At 40.4% G+C, this 13,080-nt stretch overlaps 1 protein-coding gene across 1 annotated transcript in view; it reads left to right on the top strand.

Annotated features, from left to right (window-relative positions):
• SLIT3 (slit guidance ligand 3) overlaps positions 1-13,080 on the top strand; it is a 798,116-nt gene that overhangs the window by 46,983 nt on the left and 738,053 nt on the right. Inside the window, exon 3 of the mRNA XM_065410175.1 lies at positions 3,807-3,878. Coding sequence (XP_065266247.1) covers positions 3,807-3,878 — 72 coding nt within the window. The remainder of the gene's footprint in view (positions 1-3,806; positions 3,879-13,080) is intronic.

A 13,080-nucleotide genomic window follows, 5' to 3' on the forward strand; every position in this document is an offset into this window, starting at 1 on the left:
GGTGTATTCCCATACAGAACACATGGCAGCTGCCATGTAACTTTGAGTTGACTAAGGAATAGTTGACAGTTGTAAGGGTCACACCTAAAGGAAACAGTCCATACCTCCTGGCTGAATGTAAATGATTAAAAACAATAGTCACTGCTGTCCCTTGTAGCAGCTGTGGGTCCAATCATACTCCTGAAAAGAAATGATCAATTGAAGGGGTAGAAATTATTTTCCATAGTTCCATATTAAGACTGAACTGTTACAGAAGGCCAGTGTTCTATTTTGCCTGATGTGAAACTTTTAAATTATCAACATTAACTTAATTTGCTTTCATTTTAAGATTGCCAAAAAGGATATATAGTGTAATTATTCACAAACATTTATTTGTAGAGAAGAAATAAATTGGGCAGCAAGGTCTAAAAGTACAAATGTTGGTGATTTGAGTTTTCAGAACCAGCATGTCACTGGATGAGATGGAAGTGCGCATAACTGGAGAGAACTTAGTAGAGGAATCACACATCATTGAAGTATAATTGGATGAGAGTGGGAAAAGTGCCCCTGCCATTCAACTTTGGACTTTGAAAATGTATAGTAAATTGTCAGTTTGTTAGATCTATGGCTCTTGCTTCTGGCTGGGACCAAAGAGAAATGATGAAATCCTGAACCTGAAGTCCTTCCTGCCACGTTCCCCACTCCTCCACCCCCAAATATTTCCAAACTTTTCAGGACAGCTGGGAAGAACTTAAAATGTAAGGGACATTATTTTTTTCCAAGATTTCCCACCCAGATTTGCAGAGCTAAATCCAGATAATCTGGATAAACTTCAGATTAATAAAACTTTTGGGCTCAGATAATGAAGTTATTGTCCAGATCAGAGCTTTGCCAAAACGGAGGTGTGAATCCAGTATTTGCATGTATAGTCATTAATGCAAATGCCAATAATTTGTGGTCCATGTCTTAGTAAAACATAAATAATGGAGGGGAGGTATATAAGCCACAAAGAGATGCAGAAGTTAGTGAAAGTGGTTCAGTGAAGTTTGAAGACAACTTGTAAGGGCCTTTCCCAATGACTATTGATTAAATAGTAAGATTACCATTGATTTTATGCTATGTTTACACTGCTCTTTTGTCATTAAAACTTTTGTTGGTTGGGGTGTGAAAAAAATACCCTCCTGACCAACAAAGGTTTTAAAGACACAAAGCGCTGGTGTGGACAGTCTCAGTTAGGTTTAGATTGGGCGCTATATGAATCACAGATGATAGTGGCACTGTGGCACTGCAAAGTTGCAACTGGAGTTGAGCAATATTAATAACCATACCAGTCTTATTAGTGAGTTCATATTTGGTTTTCTTTAACTAGCTTGCTGATTTTTTTTTTCTTGGAAAATCTGTAATATTACAGAAATGCCTGTGTAGCATATACACAAAAAGGTAACAATGTATTATGTATAGAAAAATTCAATATCCAGCTCGTTGGCTGGGTGTTGTATAATTCCCTGTGTCCCAAACTAACGGGAGAACAGCAATTCCATATTGTGTCCCATTTAGCTCACGAGAAGCCTATAAGCTAGTTTATTGCCCTCAAGCTAAAGCCCTATAAAGTGACCAGTAACAAAAACCACTTGTGCTTAGCATTGCACAAAAGAGGGGGTCAGAGGTGTTTTTTCTACTCTCTCTTTCCCCAAATAAGCACCTGTAAGAAGTGTAGGTATAAGTAAGTTAAAGTGTGGGAAAATCTTCCTATTTCACTCACTTGCCCTCTGTAGCTAACACACTGCTTTTACACCACCTTTTGTACAATTTATCTTAGTCCTTAAAGTCCTACAAGATGCCCAGGAGATAAATAGTGCATGAACTTTCTAACACTGTGAATTAATGGGCAGATGCTTAATATGGTTGTGATGAAAATACAAATATCTTCCACTGTTCCTTCAAAACATATGGCATAAACTCTTATAACTATTCTCCAACTAAATAAAAAAAAATCTCAAATTTATTAGAAGACTTACTTCCCTGCTTGTTGACTTCGCCTGCAGGATGAGACTACTACAGCAAGACTTTTCTGCTGCTTGGAGCCATATAAAGTTTGTTGGCTTATATCCCAGCTCTCACTATTTCTATGGGGGTCCTTATTAAAATAACATTTATTGACATGGTAGTCTGACTGTTGGTAAATGTTTCTTTTACTGACTGCTATGCTTTGTGTACTGTACAAAATATCGGCTAAATTGTACCATGTGAGTTATTCATGTTAAATACAGTTTAAATCTGGCATAATCTATGTTACGTACATACGTGTGTGTGTGTGTGTGTGTGTGTGTGTGTGCACGTAGTTGGATTCAAACTACTTGGAGTGGAGACACCCTCTGCCGCCCCTCCCCCCCCCCCCCCCCCCAGCGACACTTTGGAGAGGCAGGAATTCACCCAGCATGCACTTCAACACCTTTCTCAGTGACTATCAATCACACTGATCAGCAAACACAGTCCAAATGCCCCTAGCATCCAGTCCATCAGTCACCGATCAAGGTGCTGCCTTTCCTGTGGGCTCTGGCTGATGATCACATGTGGTGCAAACTCATAATGACCACAGAGACCAACTGCTCCATGGGCCTGCCCTGCAGTCCTGAGCTCAGATTGTTGGCATGCTGTGCCCCTGCAACAGCCACTTGTGCCCTGTCTGCCCACACCGTCCCTTCTCCAATGGCAATCCCATCCTCCAATTGGGAAGGAGCTGGTGGCAGGCAATGGCACTGGAACATTTTTTATAATGGGGGTGCTGAGAGCCATTGAACCAAACTGTAAACCCTGTATATGAAGAAAACCACTTCAAGCCAGGGGGTGCGGCAGGAAATATAGGCAGGATTCCCTGCCAGCCCTCTTGCCAGTCGGCTCCGTGATGTGTGGAGAAGCCCTCTTCTCTTGTCTCCCCCATCCCCTAGCTAATCAGAGTGCCAGGGCCATGTGTCAAAGCACTGCAGATCATATGTGGAGTGGGGGCTCCACTTACCCGTCAATGAGTCTGCCCCCCTTCAGTACAACACTTCAGTGATAAATGGTTGGCCCCACAGGATTTCAGTGGGATTCCACATAATGGTAAATAAAGTTTATTCCAGGCATTTCTACTTGCCTCCAATCTCTTCAGCTGATTCATCCCCGCCTATGCCCTGTCTCATGGGAGGAAATGAGAGACAGGGATGTGAAAAAGGGACAGATTGCCTGAGCACTTCCCTTGGTAGCTTTTCCTATTCCCTGTGATGCAGATTGACTGTCTTCATTGGTCACAAACAGCTGGCACTCCTGCACCCTTGGAGAAGTCTCACTGAATAGGAACCGCTCAGTAACTTCTGGAGGAGTCTGAAATCCCATGCAGATGCTTATGTGCATGCACTTCATCACTTAATGCTTTGTCTGGATTATTTGCCCTGCATTAATCTTCTGATGTTGACTATGGGCTTCCATCCTTACTGACACTGAATAAAATTAAAATGATTGGAAGTGCGAAGAGTAAAGTACTAAGGGGGCAGAATCAGGCCTATAATAAACTAATTGCAAGATTTTAATGGGTTTTGGCTATAAAAACTAAAAGCGAATAATGTGGTTACTAGCCCTGGTAATCAGGATGCAGTTTACATCCATGCAAAAACTACCAGTGCTATGTATTTTGGACTGTAAATTTTATCTTCTGATGGTGGTAGAAGTGACCATGAAAAAAACCACTGCCATTCTGTAGAGGTGCTTTCATCAATCTATCATTGTAATTGGTGTTGCTTGATTTAAAGTGCCGTTCACATTGTCATTTGGTATTTCTTTAATTATAGGCATTTGGAAGAAAATCACATCAGTATGATAGAGCGTGGAGCATTTCAGGATCTAAAGCAACTCGAACGGCTGTAAGTATGTTCATTGCATACATGTTGACTTAAAGAACTAAAGATTTTCTGCCTTATTTTATGCATCCTTTTTGTGTTTATATAATGACTTAAAGAAATAATGTGGCTAGAATGAACAAGACACTTGACATAAATTAAAGTTAAGAATAGTTTAAAACAGAGCTGAGTTTTAGATTAAAACCTTGTATCCATGATTTATTGTAATTCAAAATAATATTAACAAGAATTAGTTAAGAAAACTGTATCCACCAATAAATAATTTATATTATAGCTAACCACTATAGGCAAAGTTAGTCAGGTCTAAATTTTATCTCACTTTGTTTTCTGAAGTTCTCAGGATGACTTCTCTAATTAGATTAATGATGATGGGTTGTCTTAATAGCCAGCACTATTGGGAATTGCCCTGCAATAGTATAAATGCCCTGCACTTCCATATGAGAGTAGAACTACTTGTGTCAGATTATCTATACAGCTACATTTGCTTTATACTCATTAATGGCACTGATATTGATGGAGTCCCAGAGGTGAAAAATTGGACTTTGTGTAGAAAATAAGGCCCTTGGTTTTCTGCTTTTGTTAGTGATTTAAATAAAATGGATTTAAAAGATTTAGATAATCTTAAATCCATAATTTACAAGGTCACTGGCCATTTATTATGGTATATAACAGGTCTGTGTAGAATTCTATATATGACAGTAACCCTAATCTCATTGTTTTGGTTGAGTGGGTCTGCTGTTGTATAACAGTGCATAGAGTGGGAAAACACCTCTGTCTAAACTGGCATGGAGAGTAGTTGATTTTGTGTACAGACAATAGAAAAAAGAAGTCTGCTGTGTTAAAGCAACTGAGGCCTTGCCTTAATTATTGGCAAGTGAGTTGCTTATTTACACATTGACTTATCTTTGGACGACTCAGGATTCACTCTTATAAGAGAAATGTATATCTTGTCTTGGGTTACAAAACTGTGCTTGAAATTGAAATGATGTAGTTAAGATTCACACTGAGATTGTAATCTGCTCCTTAGAAAAAACAGATCTTGAAATATAAAACACTGTTAAGGATACAAAGGTGGTGATTTTGTATGTTGTGTTCAGGGAAACGTCTGGGAAGTAGCAGATAGTAACAAAGTTACTTACAAAATAATAAATGCATAACCTGACAGTATATATGACGATGGTTTTAGCTAAAGTTTGTTCTTCTAGAAAGAAAATGTCAGCACTAAGTCTTGAAGTTTTACGTCCATTATATGTGCTTTAATGGAATAACTTCCTTCTCCCCTCTTTCCCGCACTATTTGTTTATTTCTTTAAATCAGTGGTTCCCAAACTTGTTCCGCCGCTTGTGCAGGGAAAGCCCCTGGTGGGCCGGGCCGGTTTGTTTACCTGCCGTGTCCGCAGGTTCGGCCGATCGTGGCTCCCAGTGGCCGCGGTTCACTGCTTCAGGCCAATGGGAGCTGCTGGAAGTGGCGGCCAGTACGTCCCTCGGCCCGCACCGCGTCCAGCAGCTCCCATTGGCTTGGAGCAGCGAACAGCGGCCACTGGGAGCCGCGATCGGCTGAACCTGCGGACGCGGCAGGTAAACAGACTGGCCCGCCAGGGGCTTTCCCTGCACAAGTGGCGGAACAAGTTTGGGAACCACTGCTTTAAATGATTCCTCATCTACCTAAAAGGAGTATTTGGGAAAAATCCTAGGAGGATACCTAAATGGATGAGCATAACCAGAAAGCTGATCTTTTCTTTATGTTGTATGTTTTTGTTTGTGTGAAACCAGAAATAAAAGAATGGGGTTCTTCTACTAGTAACTGTTAAAGTATGTGATATCTGAATGCCTCCCTTAAATTTTCTCTCTGTAAACTCTTAAGTTGGCCTGCTACACACTGTATACTCTATATCATACATATGCCGTATCTCTCCTTGCTTTTAGGATTACCTGTCATTAAAATATTTCCTAAATGAATGTACTATGAATTAGAGATTGGGAAACTCGCAACTTTTTGGTACTTCACCTCAAGTCATTTTATAGGAGATGACTATAAATCTAATCTTTTGCTATGAATCCGTGTGCTTTGGAGAAGGAATTGTGGAAAGTCTGGCATAACTTGTAAGGGCTAAATTGCAGCATTTTAGGCAATATAAAAACTATTTTATTAACTATTGTCAAGCACCACAAAATGTTAATGCAGAAAATACGATGGCTGAATTAAAAAAAAGAAGCTGGCTTTTTTCCATTTAATTTATTTCAAATAACAAATAAAAATTTCACTTACACTGCTGCAGGCTTTGGAATACAGTTGGCTTTTGATCTCTTAAAGTGGATGCAAAAGTAATCGTTTGCTTTTTTAACAAAGCAGCTGCAGTGGGTCAGACTTTTAAAAACTTGACTAATTTTGTTCCTGGCAAAATATTGTACATTACATTTTCTTATTCGAAATTACATTGGAAATATATTGCTTTTTTTACAGTAGTGATCATTCAAAGGGCATTAACCCTAAATGAATATTATTTTCTCTTAATGTAGTTGAACTTGTCTAGACATCAAAGCAAACCCCTCATTATTAACTAAAAATATGGACAGTTTTCTTTATGAAATTTATTGCCTGTGATGTCTTTCTCCCTCCTTTAAATGAGTCTAAAACTATAAAACTAAATGTTTGTATAGGTTCCAGTTATTGATGTCAAAAACATACTTGTTGACAACTTTCCAATTGTTTTACTTTTACCATTAGCATCTCTAAAAACTTATAACTTAGCTTTACTGATTGAATGGATGCTAGTTCTCGCAACACAAGCAGAGCATCCAAAGGGCAAATTTCTGTCAAAAATTGTGGCAGATGAGGAAAGCGTGAGGCTGACTTAAGCACTGAATTCAAGTCACAACATGGGTAGCTGCAGTGCAGACTTGGTAATTAAAATGATATTGCAGACAGTAACTAGCTATTTCTGATCAAGCCATTTTTGACTTCATCTTTCCAAGCAGACTGGGTTTTGATAATATCCATTAGATATGGAAACCCACATGCGACAAGGAGTCTGCAAGCCGTCTTCTGCACTTCCTACGTTCTTTAAGGGTCTTACTTTCTCTATCGCTGAGCATCTACAACTCCAATTCAATTAAGTTCAGTGGGAGCTACAGATCTTCAGCACATCAAAAAAGCAGGCTTTATTTAGTGGTTTTATACCCCGGATTAGTTTTTACAACATTGCCACCTTCTATGCCTTTCTAAGCCAGAACTAAAAAGGTCAATTTCTGTGGTTGCTAAGCATCAAAAGAAAAAATGGTTTAAACAAAACATATGTAAAACTAATGTGTGCAATTAGTCTGACTTACTTAAATGTTTGTTCTTCTGCAGCTGTAGGTCCAATCCTGCGACCTACTCTGCATAGGCCAACTCCACATTTGTGCAGTACCCAGTGGAAGTTAAGAGTCTCCATGAGTGTTTAGGTGTCCACCTTCATGAAACAGCTTGCAGGTCTGAGGCCCTGAAACAGCATTAGTATAACTCTTCTATCAGGTTTGATTGCTACTGCTATTGCTGTCATACTCTTTATAGCACAGATGTACAGTACGATCTTCCAAAATGTGTGATGATCTTATGTCAGCTAAAGGACTTCATGTGTCAGGCCTTATGAATAGTAGGAGTGCTCAGTAAGTATTTAAGTAGTTATGAATATAGTTGAAAGAATTTGGAGTGCCCTCCAAGAATCTTCTAAATGATACCCCAGAGTTCAGCTCACTTGGCTGGCTGTACATAACCATTTTAAGGTAACTTCTCTACCTTTTGGTATATGGAATATCTCAGAAGACAGCATCACTTGGTTAGTAATTTCCGTCTCCTTTATATTACAGCCCTATCCCTTAATTCAATTTATGTTTCATTGTATAAAATGAAATTATGTAGTCAACTGTTATTCATGCTAGTTTTATGTAGGGCTAATTAAACATGACTAACATTGCTGATGGAAAGCTTGGAGAAGCAGAGATTTTTGCTTCAGTACTTTTTGTATGTTGCTAAGGAAAATTAAAAATGTGTTCTGAGAATGCAAGCACGAACTAAACATACACCAATGAGCATGGAATTGTTTAAAGAGAGTAATTCACAAGATAGAATCTTGGGTACAATTTGTAAGATACTGATTTCAATCAAAAAGAACAGGAGTACTTGTGGCACCTTAGAGACTAACAAATTTATTAGAGCATAAGCTTTCGTGGGCTACAGCCCACTTCTTCGGATGCATATAGAGTGGAACATATATTGAGGAGATATATATACACACATACAGAGAGCATGAACAGGTGGGAGTTGTCTTACCAACTCTGAGAGGCCAATTAAGTAAGAGAGAGAAAAAACAACAACAACTTTTGAAGTGATAATCAAGATAGCTCAGTACAGACAGTTTGATAAGAAGTGTGAGAATACTTACAAGGGGAGATAGATTCAATGTTTGTAATGGCTCAGCCATTCCCAGTCCTTATTTAATCCTGAGTTGATTGTGTCTAGTTTGCATATCAATTCCAGCTCAGCAGTCTCTCATTGGAGTCTGTTTTTGAAGTTTTTCTGTTGTAAGATAGCCACCCGCAGGTCTGTCATTGAATGGTCAGACAGGTTAAAGTGTTTTCCCACTGGTTTTTGAGTATTATGATTCCTGATGTCAGATTTGTATCCATTAATTCTTTTGCGTAGAGACTGTCCGGTCTGGCCAATGTACATGGCAGAGGGGCATTGCTGGCACATGATGGCATATATCACATTGGTAGATGTGCAGGTGAACGAGCCCCTGATGGTAGGTCCACTCTATATGCATCCGAAGAAGTGGGCTGTAGCCCACGAAAGCTTATGCTCTAATAAATTTGTTAGTCTCTAAGGTGCCACAAGTACTCCTGTTCTTTTTGCGGATACAGACTAACACGGCTGCTACTCTGAAACCTGATTTCAATCAAGCCTTCTAAAATTGCCATGGCATGAACTCCAGCCCTTTCTTAACTAAAGAGATATTTGGAGATTATTGTGAAGTGCCATATAAATGCTATGGATGCTTCAAGTTTTAGAAAGATGCTTCACAATTTCTAAAATGGAGAACAGGAAACGTAGTGTTCTACAGAGTGCTCTTTAATTGCCAATACTGGTAGCCAATGAGGGGCCAATAAATATTTGTATACTTCTTTAAGCTAATTTGGTGTAATTAAGAGATCAAAAGTAAAATCCTCCACTGAGAAGTATCCTAGAGATTTGTGATCCTTCCTGTAGGTCAGATTAAGAACTCCCTCTTCTCCCATAACCTTATGATTAAACTGGTCCAGTCCCTGTAAGTGCGGGATGTAGTACCCAGACAGGATGAATCAGTGTCTAATGTGATGCACTATTTCTGACTTTGCCTTAACTGTTCTAGAACACATAACATTGGAATATATCCGAATAAAAATATAATTTTACAGTATAGCTGGATCTGATTTGTACTGTGAGCTTAATATGTATAGTACTGTGAAATATTGGCATAAAAAGGTTGTAGTACAATTAAAAACAATATTTTATTGGCTTGTTTGTTTGGACCCTGACATTTCAGCTACACAATCATACTTAAATTTATAAGGTAACAAAATGAGCAGAAAGGCTGTTACACATTATACAAACAAAATGAGACACATGATCAAGAATGTAGGTGTACTACAGTAAATGGATAAACTCATGATACTGGGCATGATGGGGCCCAAAGTACAGATTGAAATCCCTCCCACAGCCAGATGTCATACATCTCTGTAGAATAAAGAGGCAGGATACAAGACATTAAATAGTCTTGACTTTTACATAGCCGTCTGCCAAAAATTGTCACATAGCCCTACTATCTTCAAAAGGGTTGACTTTAGCTCACAGTTTGTTCTTTCTCCTCAGATCAGTTTCTTTAGCTTAGACTAAAGGATTTCAACATCTGAAAACACTAACAATATGTTTCTGTTTTTAAAGGATGACAAAAACTGTAAATATAGTCAAATCTAATCTCTCCAATGTTCGGAAAAATAATTAGCTCTCAGACAAAGAATTTGGATGCCAAGTTTTAACTCCAGAACCCTTGTTTTGTGCAGCGATAGAACTTTAAAATGGAAATTGGGTTTGACCTTTAACTGGAGAGATGCTACTGTGTATTATGTTTCTGTAAGCTGAATTTTAAATGTTTGATTATGACATTAAAGTATGTTGTTTGGGCATAATGTACTGTAAAATCACTATTAGTGACCGAGGATGCTAGTGGAGAAGAATAAATTGTTCTGAGAGATGCTTTGCAATCTAGACCTCATCAATTAGGACTGAACAGTCTTTAAATAAATCATGGAATACAAAAAGCATTTTCCACAATTAACATGCTGAGTGGAAAGATTGCTAAGTGGCTCAGAGTTGTGGGTAAAATAATAAATGTATCAGATAGTTCTTCACTATTGTAAACAAAAGTTTATTGCAGACCTGTGACATTCTAGATGGATCTATGCTTATGGTGTTTATACAAAGTTTGCAGAGTTCCTTTACATCCGGCAAAAGTGCATTTGTTTCCATATTCCTAAAAATCTAAGTTTATGAATGTCAAGGCTGTATCTCCATTTTGAACTTTAGGGTACAAGTGTGGGGGCCTGCATGAGGACTTCTAAGCTTAACTACCAGCTTAGTTCTGGTCCGCTGCCACCATTCCCTTCCCTGGGAAGCTTTGAGAAACCTTTCACCAATTCCCTGGTGAATACAGATCCAAACCCCTTGGATCTTAAAACAAGGAGAAATTGACCCTTCCCCCCTCCTTCCTTTCACCAACTCCTGGTGAATACAGATCCAACTCCCTTGGATCTAAAAACAAGGAAAAATCAATCAGGTTCTTAAAAAGAAGGCTTTTAATTAAAGAAAAAGGTAAAAATCATCTCTGTAAAATTAGTATGGAAAATAACTTTACAGGGTAATCAAACTTAAAGAGCTCAGAGGACCCCCCTCTAGTCTCAGGTTCAAAGTACAGCAAACAAAGATAAACACTCTAGTAAAAGGTACATTTACAAGTTGAGAAAACAAAGTAAAACTAAGACGCCTTGCCTGGCTTTTTACTTACAAGTTTGAAATATGAGAGACTTGTTTAGAAAGATGGGGAGAACCTGGATTGATGTCTGGTCCCTCTCAGTCCCAAGAGCGAACGAACCCTTAAACAAAGAGCACAAACAAAAGCCTCCCCCCCGCCCCAAGATTTGAAAGTATCTTGTCCCCTTATTGGTCCTTTGGGTCAGGTGTCAGCCAGGTTACCCGAGCTTCTTAACCCTTTACAGATAAAAGGATTTTGGAGTCTCCGGCCAGGAGGGATTTTATAGTACTGTACACAGGAGAGCTGTTACCCTTTCCTTTATAGTTATGACAATGAATCACCCAATAATAGAGCAGAGTAACAAAGCAGTGGTTTGCATAAGGTTAAGAAACACTATTTTATGTGATAGCTATTCAGGAAAAGGTTTCAAAATGGTCTTTTTCTATTAGGCCTGGTCTACACTAGGAGTTTATGTCGAATTTAGCACCGTTACATCGAATTAACTCTGCAGCCGTCCACACAACGAAGCTATTTAGTTCGACATAGAGGTCTCTTAAATTCGACTTCTGTACTCCTCCCCAACGAGGGGAGTAGCGCTAAATTCGACATGGCCATGTCGAATTAGGCTAGGTGTGGATGGAAATCGATGGTAATAGCTCCGGGAGCTATCCCACAGTGCACCACTCTGTTGACGCTCTGGACAGCAGTCCGAGCTCGGATGCTCTGACCAGCCACACAGGAAAAACCCCGGGAAAATTTGAATTCCTTTTCCTGTCTGGGCAGTTTGAATCTCATTTCCTGTTTGGACATCGTGGCGAGCTCAGCAGCACTGGCAACGATGCAGAACTCTCCAGCAGAGATGGCCATGCAATCTCAGAATAGAAAGAGGGCCCCAGCATGGACTGATCGGGAAGTCTTGGATCTGATCGCTGTGTGGGGCGATGAGTCCGTGCTTTCCGAGCTGCGATCGAAAAGACGGAATGCAAAGATCTACGAGAAGATCTCAAAAGCCATGGCAGAGAGAGGATACAGCCGGGATGCAACGCAGTGCCGCGTGAAAATCAAGGAGCTGAGACAAGGCTACCAGAAGACCAAAGAGGCAAACGGACGCTCCGGATCCCAGCCCCAGACATGCCGTTTCTACGAGGCACTGCATTCCATCCTAGGTACGGCCGCCACCACTACCCCACCACTGACCGTGGACTCTGAGGATGGGATATTGTCGACGGCCGGTTCCTCGGAGATGTTAGCGGACGGGGAAGATGAGGAAGGAGATGAGGAGGACGAGGCAGTCGACAGCGCTTACAACGCTGATTTCCCCGACAGCCAGGATCTCTTCATCACCCTTACAGAGATCCCCTACCAACCATCCCCAGGCGTTAACCCGGACACAGAATCAGGGGGAGGATCAGTCAGTAAGTGTTTTAAACATGTAAACATTTATTTTTAACAGAACAGGAATATTAACAATATTAACAATGGGTTTTTCATGATTAGTTTGCCCTAGGCGCTTAAGGTTTCAGTCCTTGGCAGTGCAACTACTGAAAAAAAATCTAACAATGTCCGGTTTAGCATGATTGTTTTGCCCTAGGCGCTCTACTGTTTAGTCCCTGCCAGTGCAGCTACAGTAAAATCCGGTCTATATTTCCGGGGATAGAGCAGAAATCCTCCTGGGACATCTCCACGAAGCTCTCCTGGAGGTAATTGGAAAGCCTTTGCATCAGGTTCCTGGGGAGAGCGGCGTGATTGGGTCCTCCGTGGTAGGAAACGTTTCCGCGCCAGGAGACAATCAAGTACTCGGGGATCATTGCCTTGCAGAGCATGGCGGCATACGGCCCTGGTCTTTGCAGGCTTTCCCGAAGCATCCTTTCTTTCTCGGTCTCTGAAATCCTCATCAGAGTGATGTCGCTCATGGTGACCTGCTTTGAATTAGGTAGGGGAATGTTAGTATTGGGACTGCTTGCCTGTTCCTTTACAGAACTGTAACCGGCGGTTTACAGCCACGCGGTGGAGGCGGGAGAGGAGCAGCATACAGGGATCTTTCCCTGGGACAGCCGCGAGGGGGTGGGACAGGGGCAGAGTTCATGCTTGCCGGATTGCTGGCAGCAGGGACTGGCATTGCTTTGAACGTGAAAGGAGGCCAGTGCTATTATTAAA

Source organism: Emys orbicularis, chromosome 8 (assembly GCF_028017835.1).
Source record: "Emys orbicularis isolate rEmyOrb1 chromosome 8, rEmyOrb1.hap1, whole genome shotgun sequence".
Lineage (NCBI taxonomy): Eukaryota > Metazoa > Chordata > Testudines > Emydidae > Emys > Emys orbicularis.